Source organism: Anas acuta, chromosome 8 (genome assembly GCF_963932015.1).
Source record: "Anas acuta chromosome 8, bAnaAcu1.1, whole genome shotgun sequence".
NCBI classification, from domain to species: domain Eukaryota; kingdom Metazoa; phylum Chordata; class Aves; order Anseriformes; family Anatidae; genus Anas; species Anas acuta.
Window position 1 is genome coordinate 9,251,488 of NC_088986.1, and position 18,741 is coordinate 9,270,228.

An 18,741-nucleotide genomic window follows, 5' to 3' on the forward strand; every position below is an offset into this window, starting at 1 on the left:
TCCTGCATGTCCTTGGTGTGTCCCCACCCCATCACCCGGCCACAATGTGCCCTTCAGCCACGTCCCTGCTGGCTGATCGGGGACATTTGTCATCACCCTGTAGGTGGCTTTATTTTTAAGGACTGTCTCTGAACCTCGTGGCTCCAGGGCAAACCCTGGCATCACCCACAGCTGTGAAGCCTCTGAATGGGAAAAAAAAAGAAGAAAAAAAAAAAGCTAAATCCTCAGGAGCAGCAGGCAAAACCCCCATCCTACACCCTCCCCCTTCATGCAAACATCCACAGCGCCAGGATCCTCCCATCTTATGGCAGCAGCAGCAGGAGCATCCCAGAGCAGGGAGAAACCCTATTAGTGCCACTTCCCCCCCCCAAAACTAAACTAAACTAAACTAAACTAAACTAAACTAAAATAAAACAGCAAACAAAACAAAACAAAACAAAACAAAACAAAAAAAAAACAACAATTGCTGTAGTACGTTGAAAATGTAATTAAAAATACAATTTGGAAGCACCTGCATCTCAGCGGGGCCCCAGCGCTGCTCCCCAGGGAGGAGGAGAGGAGTGGGGACGGGGAGCTGGGATACCAGCACTGCTCAGCTGCCTCCTGTCCCCCTCAAACACCTGCCGGCTTCATGCAGGACCTGTGCTGGGTGTTTTATATCCCCGTTCAGGCAGCCAGAGCTGAAGCCAGCCGTGCTCCTCCCGCAGCCCTGGCTGTGCCAAACCGTCCCACGCCGCTCCTGCCGTGCCCACTGCACTGGCTCAAGCGGCACTGAAACATCCCAACGCTCTTCATAACTCTCCCCACCTCTCAGACCAACAAAAGTAAGTCCTGTCTGAAGCCGAAGGCTTTCTTGCCTTTTGTTTCTGCTGCTTCTTTCTTCTCTCTCTCTTTTTTTTTTTTTTTTTTTTTTCCTTGGGAGGCGCCCAACTCGTCCCGGCGCTTTCCCCATTTGGCGGATTTTTGGGGTGCAAAGCGGGGAGGGATGCGCCTGCATTTGCACAGACGTGTGTGTGGCTGTGTGTGTGCATGAGTGGGAGCTGCTGGTGGAGCCGGGGGGGCCGCGGGGCCCGGGGACAGCTGCGGCTCGGCAGGGTCAGGATGTGACATCAGCGGCGGCACAAAAACCCTCGGCCCCGCTTTCTGCGACGAGAGCCCGGCCAACGTCGGCGTGCGGCCGCTCCTCCCGCCGTGGGGCATCCCGGCGGGCGCTGGGCTTTTGTTTTGAATTGGGTTATTTAATTATTTTTTTTATTTTTTTTTATTTTATTTTTTTTATTTTCCCTAGTAAGAGAGCAGCAAGCACGGCGGGATCTTGTGCTGGCGGCTGGGCGTGCCGGGGATGAGGTGAGTGCTGGGCTGGGGAGAGGAGCAGCACCAACGTCCCGGTGCTGTGTCCCCCACATCCCCGAGGATGCTCCTGGGGTGCTTCCAAGGCAGGGAGGGCAAACCCAGGGGAGAAACGAGCCCCCCGTGTACAGCTGGGACACAGGAGCCTGCGGAGACTCTTCCCAATGCTGCCGGTGTCTCAGCTGGGCTGTGTGTGTGAAAACCGAGGGGTCCTGTGCCTGGAGTGCAGGAGGGTGCTGGGCTGGGGAGCCTGGGGGTGTGTGGGGCACGGGGGGAGCCCACAGTGTGGGTGGTCACCCCACAGCCCGGTGGGGACAGTCCTGGAGGTGGCTTTGTCCGTGTCCAAGGGAGGGCAGGGGGAGCTGGGGCAGGGCAAGCGCTGAGGATGCGCTTCCAGCCGCTGGCGTGTGTCCCACCGGAGTTCCTGGCATTTAGGATTGTAGCCGTGATGGTGGGGGGATCACCCCATGGGACTGATTTCCCTGGGTGCCGCAGGGAGCCTGTCTGCAGGGCTCCGAGCAAGTCACTGGTGCCCACAGCAAGATCCCAGCCCCAGGAGTGAGGTACCCCCAAACAGCATCACCCCAAAGCGAGCTGTATGTGCCACCTGCAGCACAGAGAGATGGGGCTTGGTTTTTTGGGGTCGGGGACACAGAGGGGACAGCGAGGCTGGTCTGGGGGTGAGCAGAGATGTGAGTGGTTCTGTTCCTGGAAACCACGTTGGTTTTCACCAAGTGGGGATTTCCGAGTGTCGGCAGAGCTGAGGGAAGTACCGGCACAGAGAGCAGAGCCCCGCTGCCTTTGGGAGCTGGGCCCTTCAAAAATAGTTGCTGGGGACTGCCCCAAATGATGCTCATGCCTCTGACAGGGCTTGGCAGCACCAGGAGCTGTGCCTGGCGTTTGGGGCTGGTGGGACCCTGCCTCCAGCCCCCGGCTCTCCACAGCCCTGCTGTCTGGCGTGCTGGCCCTCAATCCCCTTCCCGGCATCTTGTCTTGGCTCATCTCCTGGAATTTTCCAGCGTTTGGGTTATATTTGGGATCGGCAGCCAATAACCCCGTTTCTCACGGACGGCCCAGCTGGGGCTTGGCTCCAGCAGGAAGCCCGGGGAGAGGGAGCGGGGCCAGAGGCCTGAGGCCGTGCCCCCAGCACCTTCCTCCAGCACTTCCCTGCCTTTAAAACCAGACGTGACCATGGGGAGAGCTGCAAAACCTCCTTGGGGAGCACTGCCTGCCCCCAGCCCCTGGTGGGACGGGGTCTGAACTGCTGACAGGGATGCTCGGGGGAGGCAGCTCAGCCTTCGGGGCCTTTCTGGTGCACCTCAAGCTCCCCACAAAGAAGCCCCAGCTGCAGGTGCTCCAGGACAGGTTGAGCTTTGCAACAGGGCTTCTCCGGTGCTCACGAGGAGCTGCGGGGTCGGGATGCAGACCGTAACACAGCCCTGAGCAGCAAAAAACACATCCGAGCCCCTTTGCCAGCAGGCAGCTGGTCAGGCCGGCCGTCTGGAGGCCAGCTGGGGGCTCAGGCTGGTGTCTGGGCTAATGCCGGCCCCGCCGTGCAGGGCAGTGGCAGGAGGGGAATTTTTGCCCAGACAGAGCGGCCTAAGGCCAAAATCCACCAGGGGAAGCAGAGGGGGGACACGTGGAGCCTGCAGGTTTCACGGGAGCCCCGCTACGTGGGGCTCGGTGGGCTCAGGGCCTCGCAGAGGCTGCTGCCGGGCGGTTTCGGATGCCTGTGTGCGTGTGTCAGCGTCTGGGGCCGCGTCCAGGGCTGGCGCAGGCACCAGGCCCGCTGCCAGCTGGAGGTGCCGCTGCCGGCGCCTTCCTCCCCCTTGTTATTCCCGATCCTGGTCAGAAATAAGCACTGCTACGTCCCGGGGGCACTCACAAAGAGCTTTCCCCCTCCCCGAAGCCAAGTCATTGACTTTACAGCCCTAAATATAAAGGGAGGGGAGGGAGAGGAGTTTAGAAAGTGGGGAAACTGAGGCAGGGAGCGCGGCACCATCCCCACCAGAGCCCAGTCCTCGTCTGTCAGCCCCTGCTGGCTTGGGGATTCGAGCTGGTTTGGGGTCAGGGATGCCGGCCTGCACTGGTGGCCTTGCTGGGAGCACGGGATTGTTTGCGGTGGGCAGAGGAAGCTCCCCTCCCTTCTGTTTTGCCTTTTTTTCCCCCTTTTGTTTTGCCAGTTTCTAAACAGCCCGTTCGGTGTTGTTCTTAATTTAAAACAAAGCCTTTGTCTGGCAGTGCTCTTCTGTGGTTTTCAAGTGATTTAAAGGAAAAAAAAAAAAAAGGAAAAGTATCCTCCCCAAATCCGAAACTAAGGGCTGATCCTGACCCTGAACTTGTTTCCCCCCATCCAGTTCATTTCCTTTCTCCCCTGGCCCTGCCAGCCCTCTAGGAAACCAGGATTTTGCACGTCCCAGCCTGCTGCAACCCCACAGCCCTGCCGCACCCCTGCAGCTTCACCCTGCACCGACTTGGCTTTCACTAAACCCTACAAGTTTCTCTCCTGATCTGGCAAAATCAGGGGCACGGCTGAAACCAGCAGCGTTCAGAGCAGCGGAAGGGTTTCGCTGGGTATTAAACCAACCCCTCCAAAAAACGAGGCCATTTCGGGCAGGCGGATGGGGCAGGCACCGAGGATGCGGGCATGCAGCGGTGAGGATATGGGGGGCATGGGACCACCACCGAAACCCCGAACATCTCGCTCTGGAGGATTTGCAGGTGATTCAGGACAGGACATGCGGGGTGCCTGCCGGCACCGCCCTGCTGTGGGAATCGCAGGGCAGCCGTGCCTGGAGAGCCCGGGGGCAAGCTTTGATTTCGCACGTGGGAACTGGGGGCTGCCCGGCACCACGCCAGGCCCCCTGGGCACCGACGGCAGTGGGACGTGCACCGTCACGTTGCTGCCTCAGCCTGCTGGGGCACAGCTTTAGGATCTCCCCAAACGGGCATCCCGTTAGCGCTGCCTCGCGCTCCGCTGCTCCAGGTTGAGGGCAGGGAGTGGGAAAAGCTGGTCCTGCAAGCAGCCTGAGGCCGGGGCTGCTTCCAACAGGGTGCTCTTTTGCCCAGTGTCCCCATTGAAGGGCTGCACCGGGTGTTTAAAGCCCCAGCCCTGGCCTCCCCGCTGCTCCCTCCCTGTGCCTCTCGTGTCTTTTCCTGCCCGCCGAGCAGGGGAAGCCTTGGAGCGAGGTTGGGAAAGAAGCCGGCTCTTGGCCCGGTGCCTCTCCCAGCTCCTTTCAGTTGTAAATCCCAGGATGTGCTGTTGGCTTTGTGTTAAATCGGATTTCTGGAGAAGAAGTTTTCTTCCCAATTCCGGTAAGGATTCACGAGGCCTTTGAATGACTCGGTAATTCAGTAGCGATGCTGGCAGGGACCCCAAGAGCAAACCCGCCCGCGTTACCCAGCTGTGCCCGGCTGCCTGCGAGCTCGGGAGGGGGCTGCTCCCAGCGCTTGGGCAGCGGCCGTGGTGCTCCCTTATTGCTGCCCGTCTCCAACAGATGCAGAAAAACCTCCAGCAGGTGCTGAGCAGGGTTCTTGCCCCGTGTTTTTTTTTTTTTTTTTTTTTAAATTGGGCATAGGGCCTGTGTGGGGGAAAATCACCTGCAGACACCATAGTATTAAGCCATTGCATGATGGCATGGGGCAAAAATCACCTAAAAACACAAGATTCGGGACTGGGTACAGCAGGGTATGGCGGGGCGTGGTGCCAGCGTGCCACAAGCTCTGTGATGGTGACAACGCATTGCTGCATGTGTGGGAAAGGCTGCGGCTCGTCCCCACCAGCCTCCGCAGCACTGGAGGCTCCCACAGCAGGGCTTTCCCCTCGCAGCCGTGTGGCTGCGGTGTAGAAACCCCCTCAGGGCAGATCCTGCACCCAGGGATGCCCCTGGGGTGGGCTCTGGGGGAGCACAGAGCTTCCCTTGCAAGACAGATGGCTGATCTCTGCTGGGTTAAATAGGATTTGCCTGTGGCTCGGGACTGAGTTGACAAAACATTGAGTTTACACAGCAAGCTTTTGGCTAAAAGATGTCTTTTTAACGCTGAATGTGCACCCAAGCCTTGCTTGGCCACCATCCCCTCCTGCTCGTGACTCTGGGTAAGTCACTTCCCCTTTCCGTGAACTGATTGATATTTTTAACTCTTTCTCCACCTCCTCCTCTCTGGGGGAGGCCGTCTGGGGATTTTTTTCCTCCCCAAGCCCCAGCAAAGCATTTGGCACGCTGGGGCCTCCTGTTAACAACCCCAGCGAGGAGCGCAGGGAACTCTAGGCAGACCCACGAGTGCTTCTCAGCCCGTCCAGGACACTCCGGAGCGGGCGGGATTTCCAGAGGAGCTTCAGGAAGGAAAAAAGGGAAACGCTGCAGACCTGCTCCGTGCTGGCCACCCCAGGCTGGCAGGAAGGGATGAGCTCAGAGTGGTGACTTCCAGACCTCGTCCCCTGTCCCCGGGGTACTGCGAGGCTGGAGAAGCGTGGGGAGCTGTGGGAGCCCCAGCTCCCGCGCGCATTGTGCGCCAGCACGGCCGCATCCTGGCACCGGCGCGCTCGGCTGCTGTTTGTTTCCCTTCTTCGGATGCGGGTTTTGTTCTTCCGAACAAACACTCGGGGCTGAACAACAACAAAAATCCCCCCTCTTCCCGTTGAGCCGGGCGCTGGGGCTGTGTGAACCAGCGGCCAGCTGCGGTCGCAGCGTTGTCCGCAGGGCTGGCTCGCAGCTATTTTTGGGAGCTGCGAAATCCCTGGGAAAGAGGCACGTCTCCTTTGCCAGGAGGGGATAAAAGACGCCAGGTTGGGGCTGCTGGGGTTGGTGAACACCACTGATATCACATTTTTTGTTTGATGGCAATATTTACAGATAAAGGCCTGGAGATAAGAGGCTGGCTGGCTCCTCACTGCTGCTGTTGTGGGGCCAGCAGCATCCCGGCGCTAGCTCGTCCCTGCGAGGTGCACGCACACGGCTCTGTGCATAACCAAAATCCGTGTCCTTCTCCTCCTAGGAACCTCCATCCCTGAAGATCCGTGGCTTTGACTCTGCTGCCCTCACCCTGGCCGGCCCAGCCCATGATGGCACTGTGTCTCAAGCAAGTCTTCAACAAAGACAAAACGTTTCGGCCCCGCAAGAAGTTCGAGCCCGGCACCCAGCGCTTCGAGCTCTACAAGAAAGCCCAGGCCTCCCTCAAATCCGGGCTGGACCTGAGGACGGTGGTGCAGCTGCCTCCTGGCGAGAGCATCAATGACTGGATCGCCGTGCACGTGGTGGACTTCTTCAACCGCATCAACCTCATCTACGGCACCATGTCGGAGTACTGCACCGAGAGGAGCTGCCCCATCATGTCGGGAGGGCTCAAGTACGAGTACCGCTGGCAGGACGATAGCAAATACAAGAAGCCGACCAAGCTGTCGGCCCCGCAGTACATGTGCATGCTGATGGACTGGATCGAGATGCTCATCAACAACGAGGACATCTTCCCCACCAGGATAGGTGAGTGGGCCGTGGTTCCTCACAGAAGGGCTCTGCTTGTAACCAGTGCGGGTTCCCAAACCATCACTGCAAACCTCCGGGTGGTGCTGAATTTAGCAATCCCAAGAGATTGGGGTTCCTTGTTCTGTTTGCAGGAAAAAATATTCTCTTCTTCTGTGCTTTCGTTTTTCCATCCATGCTGTGATTCTGAGAAATGAGGGCTGGTAGGCTGTCTGCTCGCCCATCCTCAAGGAGCTGAGCAGCGAGGCTGCTTGGAGGCGGTCAGCCCACCCCCGCACCATCTTGTCCGTTTTGTCTTGATGGACGAGCTCCAGTTCTTTCTGCTTTTCTAAGCAGGTTCACGCTCCCAAGGTCTGGCCTTTGTCCTGCCTTGCTGCGTCACTTCTCAGCTCCTTTCCACCCCTGCTAATGCATCCCAGCCCTGACGATACATCTCAGCGTGCTGTTTAGCTAAGGCGTCTCCAGAGCAGAGGCCTGACCAGGGATCCGGCCTTTCCAGCTGCTCACCCCCTGCATATGATGCAACCTTGCAAAAAGTTTGGCCTTAAGAGCTTGCAGCAGCTGCCAAAGGCAAAAGCAGCATGCGAAATAACCCCTCTGCTGCTGACCTGCTGTGTTTGGCAGCTGATATTGGCTCTGCTGCTGAGCTGCTTTCTCATTTGGGGAGATGTGCAGGTGCTGGTGTGCTGGGTGCTGGTAAAAGACATCTACCACCTCTCCTCTTTGCTGAGGGGCTGCTCTGGTTGTTTCTGCCATCTTCATGGAGCAGAAAAGGTCTATAAATAAGCTCTCGCCCTGTCAGTGTTCAAGAGGCACTTGGATAATGTCTTTAATAACATGCTTCAGCTTTTGGTTAGCTCTGAAGTGGTCAGGCAGTTGGACGCGATGGTCTTTGTAGGTCCCTTCCCACTGAACTTTTCTGTTCTGCTCTGTCCCACGGGATCTCTTCTTTCCCTGGGTCATTTGTACCAGATCTGGCTGCCAGAGTCTCAGTTGCTGCCCGGGAGAGGTTGCTTTCCAGAAAAAATCCAAAGCCACTTGAATGGAAAGGAAGCTTTAGGGATCTTAGGTTGAAATTCAGGGCTTTGCAAGTCTGTTTCCCCAAGCAGCACAGCCGACAGAGCTGGATGAAACCACTACAGTTGTTCTTAGGATTTTTATTAATATGCTGAAAAAGCCTTGGAAACATCGAAGAAAATGGTCTGTGTGGGATTTCTGGCTGCCACTAATTCTCACAGCCCCGTTTGGCTGTGCTGGAGCATCTAGGCACGTGCTGCTGCTTTTTTGGGGAAAGCCTCTGCCCCTCTGGGCTATGAGGCTTGGAGGGGTGACAGCTCTGTGCAAGCAGGAGAGAGGCAGCACATGGAGGCTTGGCTTGCCAAAATCTTAATTTCAGCCTTGTGGGATGGGGCGCCTGGTCTGACCTGGCTGCACGGGCTCTGCCTGCAGCTAGGGGAGAGGCTCCTCTGACTGGGGGGCTCCTTCGTCCTGGGCTTGGAGGCTCAGCTGGAAATGAAAGGAGATGGTGAGGGTGGAGGAGATGCTGCATCTTCCCTGTCCACAGGGAAGTCTACTGCAGGGCTCAGTCCCACTGAAAGGCTTTGCTGTATAAATCCTCCCTCTGGAAGGAAACCTGTCTGCCACGATGAGACAGTTTCCTGGCTGGGGTGAGCCTGGCTGCCATAAATCACCTCCAGCTCTCCCAGCCCACCCGGATCAGTTAACATGCGCTTAGCGCTCTGTTTCCGTTCTCCCAACCAACATAGCTGGCCTGAAAAAAAATTATTAAATGCAGAATAAGCATTGTTCCCATGCAGGGATTAGAATAAGTGATTCTACAGGCTTATTTTTACCAGCTGGTAAAACTATGTCAGTAGATTTCTTCATGAGCGAGTTACCACCGGGAAAATATCGGCTCCTCCTGGTCATCGCCCTGCCCCGCGGTGCCTGCTGATAGCTGGGGAAATCGCATTTTGTGTTTCACCAAAAGCTCACCCATGGTGAAAACCCAAACTTTAGGGTCTGCAGGGCCACCTGTCCCATGCCCACACTGCCCCGTGTGCCGAGACGTCTCTGTTTTTAAAGCAGTGTGGATGTGGGGCTTGGACCAAAAGCAGCGGCAGCAGCGCCCGTGCTCTCTGCCAGCCCTGCCCACGGCTGCCAGGAGCATCGCTCACAGGAGGCTCTGGGGCTGTTCTTGGAAAGCTCTCCCAAGCCCAACCCTGCCATGCAAGCGTATTCCCAAAACAATGACAAAAAGCAGAGAAAACTTGATGCATAATTGTCCCCTCCTTTCTCCCCGTAACAACAGGAGAAAAATGTTCAGAATTTGGCTAATTGTTGCAGTTTTCTCAGCTAGCTATTTTTTACACAATTTGCCTTTTATTTTCTCCCTTCTTTCTTCCCGAATTAATGCCACAGCAGCTTGCAGCTGCCACCGTGCTGTTAGTTTCAAAGGAGCTTTAAAGACGTATTTTTAGGAAAAGATGAATCACCGAACCATCCAGCGGCCAAAATGGATTTTTAGCAATAATATTAACGACGATAATTCATCACGTCGTTCACTGAATTACTGCTCTTGGAGAGAAAAAAATACGACTGCCAAGAAGCAAAATAGTTTCACATTACTGATTCATCATGAAAAAATGGAATTGGCTGGTGCACAAGGGCTGGGGACGGGAGAGATGGCAGGAAGGGTCCAAGACCCATCCGCCTTCCCTTCCTGTAAGCGCAGGCGCTTCGTTGCCTCTCATCCTCATTTCCTTTTCCTCGCGGTCCCACACGGCTTCCTTATGTTTTGAAGCAATCGGCGCAGAGGGTGGAAAACAGACTCCTCGGCGCATTAAATCACATCGTGGGGTTTCAAGGAAAACATCCAGGAATAACTGAAGCTGCTGATTCGTGTCAGGGCGGTGAGTCACGCTGCTGGCAGCGATGAAATCGTACCTGCTGCTGCGTTTACAGCCCTTGCCCTGCCTTCCAGCACGTCTGATGCTCTCCGTTTCCCTGCTCGGCTCCTGCTAGGGCCATTTCTGCTTGGGAGAGCAAGCGAGGAGATGTGGGGAGAAGGAGCCAGAACCCGACCCTCAAAATCCCTGGGCCCAAAGGACCGTAGCAGGTGGCGGTGTCACGACGAGGTGACCCGCTGAAGTCCATGGGTGACAGCCAAAAAAACACCACGGCAGCCTGGCCGTGCCCACAGAGGACAGCCTGACACTGACACCTTGTGATGGACACAAGGAAGAGCAGCCCAGGAGCTGATGGTGCTGCTGGGTTCATGGGAAGCCACAGTGGTGGGGTAGCCCAGGAGGGTACCTCGAGCTCTTGGCAGCCCGATGCTCTCTCTGCAGGCATCATTCGGAGTGTGATAGCTCAGCAGCTCCCACAGTGGCTGTCAGCCACAAGCTTTATGCTAAATCTTTGTTCCCTGGTGCAAGAGATGCTTTTGGAGAACCCAGGTTGGAGCTGGATGTGTCTGCCCCTCCAGCTCTCCAGCATGTGCATGAAGATGTTGCTGGCAGCTGGTTTATAGGACAAGAGAGTTCCTGGTTCCTGGCTAACCTCAGGACAAAAGCAGAGGAAAGCCACCCATCACCACCCAGCAGCTCTGGAGGTGGATCCTCCAACAGCAGTATCAGGACCAGATGCCATCAGCCCTGGCAGTCTGAGCCCATTTTGTTCAGAACAGCCTGTGTTTCCCAGCTGGCTTCTGGGAACCTGCGTTCACCAGAAATGACTCGCTCGGATGGATTTTTCTTTATTAAAAGAAATATTTCTCGACTGGTTCCTCAAAGGTGCTCCGCAGGGGCCACCCTAATGGCTTGTCCCTGCCCCTATCCGGGTGATTTGGGCTTTTATTTGCTTAGCAAATTCTCACTCAGTGCAAAAAGCCCCAGTGAAGCCTTTGCTAAAGCACAATGCCCTTCCTGACGGCAGGGAAGCCCAGAGGTCTGCTCCATGCTCCCTGCCTCAGCACACAGCAGGCAGGGAGAGCTCCACGGTCAGGGGGTGAGGGCAGAAGCAGATCCCCACGAGAAGAGGGGCACGGCACTGCTGCTGGCAAACAAAACTGCCAGGAGCCAGTGGGAAAAAAACAAGTTAATTGCCTAGCGGGGCTGATGAGGAAGACTCAAATTACCATTTTTATTGTTTTTTTTTAGCCGAGAGATTTTAGCTGATGCTTTCTGCAGCATCATGCGTGAGCTGGCCACAGTTGAGCGGAGATTATTTGGGAAGATTTTTAAGAGGTTAAGTGCTGTATTAGTAAGAAGCTCGGGGAGGAGGTAGGTACAGCTGCGGGAAGGGAAGATTTTATTTTGCTTGTTGCAGATTTGCATTGAATTGCTCAGGGGAGAGGAAGAACCGTCAGGAAAACAAATCATAATTGTTTCATTTTCCACCTTCCAAAAAAAATATTTGCAGGGGTTTCAAAAGCCAGGCTTCCTTTAGAGATTTGCTTGCTGACACGGACCCTGTTATACCTCTGAGATTTTCACTGTGATAGTAGTGTGTTTAGGCAAGGGTGGAAATGCAGAATAAGAAATTGTGTCCTTGTGCAGGACAAGGCTAAAAGCATAGAGTAAAGTGTGGTGGGCCCAGTTCCTGAACAACCTGGGAGGACGTTTCATTAGGGAGCATCATCCAGGCACAGTGGCATGACTACGCAAGGATTGCCATGCCAGGTGTCTCTGTTCTTGATTTAGTGACACAATTGTTTGAAACACGGCTCAGGAGGAAATCTGGAACCCCACCTGTTTCTGTGGATGCATCAGAAGTGATGTTTGAGGGCGTGTGGAGGAAGAAAGGTAGCACAACCCATGGTTTTGGTTCTGAGGAGCAGGGAAGGTTTCCATCCTGCTGAGACAGGTTTTGTTCTGTCGTAGACTTGGGTCAAGACATCTGTGCTGCGCTGGGTCTGCTCAGGTTTGTATGGAAAGGGCAGGACAGAGGGATCCAGGCAGGGAAAGATGTGGCCTCCAACATTGGATGAGAAATTTTCTCTCCTAGGGAACTCCCCAGATTGCCAGAATTGCAGAAAATTGCTGGTTGGGCGATGAGGAAATTGGGCAAGGGAGAAAGCTGGATGGCATAGTGCCGCTGGAGCTGTCACCTTGACATTGGCCAAGGGAGTCTTTCACCCATGGCTCCCTGTTAAGCACAGCAGCAACATTTACACTCTGGCTGTTGTTTTGTTTTGTTTTCCTGGTGGTGGGGTTTTATTTTCATTTTTTTCCAGAAATAGTCAAATGGTTTCCAACGTGCTTCTGCTTTGCAGGTGTCCCCTTCCCCAAGCAGTTCCAGCAGGTTTGCACTAAGATCCTCACCCGCCTCTTCCGCGTCTTCGTCCATGTCTACATCCATCACTTTGACAGCATCATCAACATGGGTGCCGAGGCTCACGTCAACACCTGCTACAAGCACTTTTACTACTTCATCAGGGAGTTCAGCCTGGTCGACCATCGGGAGCTGGAGCCTTTGGTAAGGATGCCCCAGGTGGGGCTGGGCTCTGTCCCCTGCAGTCACCTTCTGTGGGCTCTTTTCACCCTCCCCCAGCAGCACACCCACAGTTTTTGTCTCTGCACCACAACGGGTTGTCCCTCTGTAATCTTGGCAGCTCTAACGAAATTTGCACACCAAAGTGCTGCCAGGCACTTGTGTGCATGCGGCTTTCTAGGGTCAGATCTGAGCCCAGGTCTCCTCTCCAGGCTTGAGTGTTCCTATTATGGTCTAAGGTCCTTGCTTCAGCTCCAAGTGCGAATTACAAGGAGGCTGGAGGAAGGCGAGCCCCAGCAGGGCACACAGCTCCAGACAGCAGCTTTCCAAGCCAAACAAGAGAGGCCTTGCTGGAGCTCCAGGACCTGCTGCAGCCTCCCCTGGGAAGCAATTAGCCAGGCAGAGACCTTGGAAAAAGCAGGGCTGGGGGCACCAGAGGAAGAGCAAGACAGGCCTGGCACATAAACCAGAAAATGTGCATGTTTTTGTAACACAAACAAAGGTGTCACAGGCAAAAAGTCATGTGTGGTCTGACCTAGAGAGGATGTGTCGCGATGGGGAGAAGAATTAATAGGGAGCCCAGTGTCACTGCATCCCATGTCCTTCTTCCTCCCCAGCACCCCTCATGACAAACCTCGTTAGCATCAATACACAGCCCGTGATGGTGTCATCTGCTTTGGCTGATGCTGGCTAACGTAAATAATTAGCATTAATAGCCAAAGCAGAGGCTGACATCGCTAAATAGCCTTTCAATGCCACTGACTCACATGCAGCACGGGATCATTTATGGGTCTGGATGAATCGAAGATGAATAAGTTTTCCAGTGTGATGCAACCAGGGTTAAACTATGAGGAAATGAGGCGTGTTTCTCTCTGGTCTGTCTTGTTTCTTGGTGTGCCCATTGCCTGGTTTGCACTGCTGGTATCCAAGCCCTGCGGGAGGCTCGGGCACCTCCTTCCCCCAGGCGATGCCTGGCTGTAGGTGTGAGTGAGTGACCTGCAGCCAGAGGGTGGCTGTGCCCTGGATGCAGTGCTGTGCTGGGGACAGAGGGACAAGTTCCTGCAGCTTATGGGCAACTTTTGAGGATTGAAAGCCATTCTGATCACCCTGTTACCCCAGCGAGGCTGTAACTGGGCATTGGGCCCAAACTCTGAGTGGGTTAGGGCACTTCTCTCTGCTGCACGCAGGGAAAGCTGCACTTACTGCTGCACTTGGACAGCCAGAAAACACCAGGAGACCAAAGGGGACAAGATCAGGCTTCTGTAACGATTCCTTCCCCCCAAGACACAATATCAGGCAGTCAGTGGCTTGCTTTGCTCCTTCTCCTTCTCACCCAGCTGCACCACAGCTGTTGCCCTGCCCCTGGGTGTTTTTCAGTCTTGAAGAACTCTTCACCTGGCTTGACACACAGGTGAGGACAGACAGCGTGTTGCATCTGCCTTCATTATAAGTTAAGAGTTAGGATCTTGTTTTTGCAAGTCCTCAAAGGTTGCAGAAAGCTGATCATCTCTCATTTGGGATGAGATGAACTGTCCTCGAGAGGCTGAGTCCCTCCTGACTGCCTTATGAGCCTGGAGGACTGACCTCACCTTGCACTTAGCTGGCCAGTTAGCCCGCACAAATCCCATGGGAGAGGAGAGTCCTGTTCCCTGTGCATGGCTGTGGAGGGCCACCAAGCACATGGGGACTTGGCGGGAGCAGGACAGCAGGTCTGAGTGCTGTACTATGGCTGGAGCTGCCCAGATGCGGGTTTTCTTCTGGGGAAGCCCCAGTTTGGAAATTTAGGATGGTGAGGAAAGAAAAATCAGCATCTCATTAGCCAGAGAATGTCCAGTTAGGCCCAAGTAGCTCAAAAAAAATACAGGGATTATGGGATGAAGGGGTTCTTGGTTTGAAAGACTGCCTCTGCCTGAATTTCCCTTTGCTGTCTCAATCAAACTTTTGTCAAACTTCTTTAGGAAGTGATTTCATAGTAGTGAATTGCAGGAGCCAAAAACGAGATAAGAGAGATCTTTTGCAAAGGCAGAACTGGTGACAGGCAGTGATTCACTCTTAGCAAAGGCTAAGTGCAGAAATGGGGGCTGAAGGGAGCTGTGTACTTGGGGGAAGAGGCGACAGGTCGTGGCACTGGGCAGCAGCACTGGCAGAGCCCCAGCTGCTCACGTACCAAGGCAGGATGCATGGATTTCCATGGAGCCAGCAGCAGGCTACCTGCCAAGCTGCCCCGCGTGGCACTACGGTGTCAGCTGTCTCTGCACTTACTGGTTCTGTCTTTTCTTTCCCCTTTCTTCCAATGCAGAAGGAAATGACAGAACGGATTTGCCACTGAGGCGATGTCGGCGGGCGCACTCTGCCAGCTCACTCGGCATCCGACGGGACAAGAGTGCTGGGGGACCCCTCCCGAGGACCTGCTCTGGGAGTCTCAACTGAACTATGAACGCTGCGGAAGAGCCTCTTCAGGCCAGAGCTGGATCCCAAGCTTGCTAAACATCTCTGAGCATACATATTTTTACAATTTTAACAGATCCCAGTCTGTCATGTGGCTACTGTCTTAGAAAGCCACTGACTTCTGGAGAACGGGGCAAGCTGGGTTGACTGATACACACTCTGGTCTCTAAAAACCAATTCCATGTGTGATAACATTTCCTCAGCTAACTTGCCTCTTGTTTTGTCCTCAGCTACATTATCTTCAAACGCTTTGTTAGCGATACCTGCCCTGCAAGCAGGTATGGCCTTGGCTGAATCATGCCTGTGGCCTTGCCCAGATGCGGGGGGTTTGTGGTAACATCAGAGGTCAGCTCTGCAAAGCTGCTGAGGTTTGATCCCAGCTGACTTCACGAGGTTAGCTGCCAATGTCCTGTTTTTAATCATGAGCTGTGAATGTCTCTCCTTCTGACCTAATCCATGCTTTACCAAAGGGACCTTTTTTATTTTTTTTCCTTTTTTTTTTTTTTTTTCCCCCCAGGAACTTTTCACACTTGGCAGCAGGGACTTCATGACTAATAGCAAGGTGGCCCCAGGACAAAAGGAAGTGAATTGGCGACTTTCCATTGTGATCACACAGTCCACACAAGTATTTTCTAAACTCAGAAACTGTGATACAAAGAAAGGGAAATAAGCTTGCCAGAAAACAAACAGTGTTTCCTGACATGTTGTCTTGGCTCAAAGCAGCAGGTGCAGGCTAGAGAAATTGTTTTCTTTCCATCGTCCAATATTGTAGCATAGAAAAACAGGTGGGGAAGGACTTTAAGAGACATCTCGTCTACCCTGATTGTCCAAAAATGCAAGATCGGTTCCCCTTAAGCCTTTCTGATCAGAGTTTCTCTAGCCCAAAAAAGAAAGCATACCATTGCTACCTGGCCTGTGCCCCTATTCCCATGAAAGGCATCACATCCCAAAACTTCTTCCCCTTCTGCTTGCAGTGCCTGTTAACTAGTGTCCCGTTCCCTGTGACATTTTCTTTTGACAAGAGTTGAAGTCTTTTTTTTATTTTAATTTTATTTTTTTATTTTTTTTTTTACAATTTTGAGGGAGTTAAATTGTCTGAGCCACGGCGTTTTATATTTGTCTTTCCTGGCCTTTTTCTGGGAAAGTTTTGTACACCAGACCCAGCTGATATTTATAGTATTTGCCCATTTGGGGGGGAGGAAGGGGATGTGGCTAAAAAATGTAAATATTTAAGCCAACACTAAAGTGCACAAATGCATTTTTAGTGCTCAGAGCACTTATTTTGTTGTGAAAATCTATTTTTTTTAATCTTGTGTACCAGATGTATATTTTTACATGGAAATAAAATGGAGCAAAATGGACACGAAACGACCCGATAAATCATTGCAATATTTTCACTGTAAAATAATAATTGAAAGTCCAAACATTTTTGTTCTGTTACTAATTAAAGAAACATGAACAAACCTTGTGTGCTTCACTCTTCCCTAATTCCTCTGCAGTAAAACATCATGAAACAGCACCCAGGATAACTTGAAGAGTGGATTTCCCCCAGGACTTGCAGCACTGATGAAGCTCAGAGCCACATCGAGACCTCAGCAACTGGCAGCTTTGCAGAAAGTTGTGCATGATGGAGAAAACTCTGTAACTGGCTGCTGAACAGTGGTTTGGGGCTCAGCCACCAGCAGCAGAGCCTTAGTGTGTGATGTAAATGCCATGAGGGGTCTGTGGAGAAAGGACTGAGGAAAGTTCTTAAGTATTTGAACATCTCTATAGTGGATCTGGCCACTGTTTTTCACTGATTGTGCAGAAAATTTCAGCTCTTGGTGTTTTCCCACAGCCTGCATCTCAGAAAGTGGCTGGTGTAGGCTCATGTTCCTGGTCTGCATCGTCCCCTTGCAGTTTTTTTTTATCAGCATACCACCTGAAGGTATTTTTCCAGTGATGCACAGTAGTGAGTTTTGCTCACTGCTTCTTCCACAGGTACGTGGTTCCTGCACCACCAGTGGGGTTGGCAAATGGGGTGGTGGTAGGGGGTTGCTGGACACAGTGGCATCTCCAGCAAGGAGCTGGAAGGTCCTAGGGTGAATGGTCATAACAACCATGACGTGATCAGGTCTGAGGTACTTTTCCTCTCTTGGTGAAAGCTTGTAGTCTGTAAGAGAGGACTTGGGAAGAGAGAAAAAGGAGCTGTTGTTTCAAGGGGTTAAAAATCTGTCCACACTGTGAGGTAACCATGAAGCCACTGGGAATTAGAAAGGGGTAAGGAGGGTTAATGACACGAGATCCGTTCTTGGATTGCTTTCTTGGAGGAGGGAGAGATGCTGATTCCAGCAGAGAGTTCCACAGCTAGAGGCAAGAGTCTCTCTCTTGAATGCGTGCAGTTTTTCCCTTCTGGCAGCTGATGGCTTTGTTAGCACAGCCTGGTCAGCTGGATTCCCTCATGCGGGTCAGGGAAGGACAAATGACTCACAAGTGTCACAAAAATCTTGAAGCCGGAGTGTGGCATTCAGCTCCCCGCTGAAAAGAGACCCTGAGTCACAGCTGAAATGCCAGCGGTGCGTGGGGGACTACTGCACGTCTGCGCTGATGTAGAACATCATAGCAACAGCAAATGAGGTCTCCTGCATGACAGAGTCTCTTCCTGTAGAGGTGGCTGAAGGAAAAAAATAAATAAAATTTTTAAAATAAATAAATAAAAAAGAAGGAAGCATGGTCTGGAGGGCAGAGGATCCCTGACTCCTCAACATATATGATTACTCAGCCTGTGTTAGAAGGAGAAGCTTCACTGCCTTATGAGTAACCCTCCAAAAGCTATTTTATTACTACCTTTAACGAAGCTGTCCCACCTGGGAATAGCCATATTGCCACAGACCCATCTTTTGCCATTTAGTATTTTAAATCCCCCAGGCAAGTTGCCAATTGCTTTGGGCTATGCCCTAACGATGGAGTGAGGGCAGCGTTTTGCTGTCGTGGCTGTCAGGTAGGTGTATGTAGGAGCTGGCAGTCTCAGGACAACTCACTGCAGGCATCCTGGGCTGGAGGCCAGGACCAGCACCGCACTCGGGGTCTTCCTCCCTTGGCTCTTACTCGTCCTGCAGCTTCCCAGCAGTGCCGGGATTCTCCACGCTTACATGCACTGGAGGGAATAAGAGCTGAGATGTTCGCAGGGTCTCAGTGTCTCCAGCGGCTGTCCAAGGGACTGGCATAAGGGATAGCACGTGGCTTGTGCTTCCCTGTGCTCCCCCAGGCTGCACAGCCTAGGAAATGGATGGAAGGATTTGTAAAAGGGATCTTTGCACAGACTTCTTGCTGGGTCTGGCAGCAAGGCGAGGAGCTGCAGAGGATGAAAAGCACAGCGTGCAGCATGAAGCCTGGAATACTGCCAGACCGGTGCTACTGCCGGGGAGGTGACAACGTGAGTTTCCAGGGTATTTCTACTCACTGTGTCTTCACTTTAGTCACCGTGTCTTTGCTTTTTTATTTATTTTATTAATGAACTGGTCACTTCATCGTCCGTCTCCAAAAGGTCTGCAAGGAGAGAGGTGACAGACCAGACCTGAGCAGCCACGTAAACCCTTCCCGAGTGTCTAATACGCCTTCAGTGTTGCAAGCTTGCAGACACTGTAATTTGCTTGATATCTCCTTCCCTTTTCATCTGGCAGCCCTATTTCCCTTCAGGCACCAGGCCGTGTGTGTCTCAAAAGCCCCTGTGCAGTGCACAGCTGTACGGCCTGGGGAAGACGGGGAGTTTGGGGCTATGCAGTAACAATCTAATGACTGGTTGTAGAGTGGAGACAAGCATTTTTCAGCTTGTTTCCAGCAAGTTTGATTTGCTGGTGTCCACAAATTTTCCAGATCCCATGTTACTTTGGCTTCCTATTAAATAGTCAGTTCACAACCTCTGTCCCATTGGGCAGCGGACTGGCACCTTGTGAAGGTGTGAGAAGTCCTCACGGGGCTGGTTATAGGA

The 18,741-nt window shown here is 53.1% G+C and overlaps 1 protein-coding gene across 5 annotated transcripts; it reads left to right on the forward strand.

Annotated features, from left to right (window-relative positions):
• Positions 1-595: 595 nt before the first annotated feature.
• On the forward strand, positions 596-16,233 carry MOB3C (MOB kinase activator 3C). 5 transcript variants are annotated; one of them, XM_068690534.1, is made up of 5 exons: positions 596-824; positions 1,289-1,347; positions 6,204-6,830; positions 12,106-12,308; positions 14,623-16,233. In XM_068690534.1, the coding sequence occupies exons 3-5, from the start codon at positions 6,410-6,412 to the stop codon at positions 14,650-14,652; spliced, it is 654 nt and encodes a 217-aa protein (XP_068546635.1). In that variant the 5' UTR covers positions 596-824; positions 1,289-1,347; positions 6,204-6,409; the 3' UTR covers positions 14,653-16,233. The 5 variants fall into 5 exon arrangements, with proteins under 5 accessions (XP_068546635.1, XP_068546633.1, XP_068546634.1 ...); XM_068690532.1 differs by having other exon boundaries at positions 598-824; positions 6,346-6,830; XM_068690533.1 differs by lacking the exon at positions 596-824 and having other exon boundaries at positions 1,112-1,347.
• The last annotated feature ends 2,508 nt before the right edge of the window (positions 16,234-18,741 follow it).

Excerpts from the sequence above, each read along its gene's own strand:
- MOB3C (XM_068690534.1), top strand. The coding sequence starts at position 6,410 with ATGATGGCACTGTGTCTCAAGCAAGTCTTCAACAAAGACAAAACGTTT. Across the intron at positions 6,831-12,105 it reads CATCTTCCCCACCAGGATAG|GTGTCCCCTTCCCCAAGCAG; the intron begins GTGAGTGGGCCG and ends TCTGCTTTGCAG. Across the intron at positions 12,309-14,622 it reads ATCGGGAGCTGGAGCCTTTG|AAGGAAATGACAGAACGGAT; the intron begins GTAAGGATGCCC and ends CTTCCAATGCAG.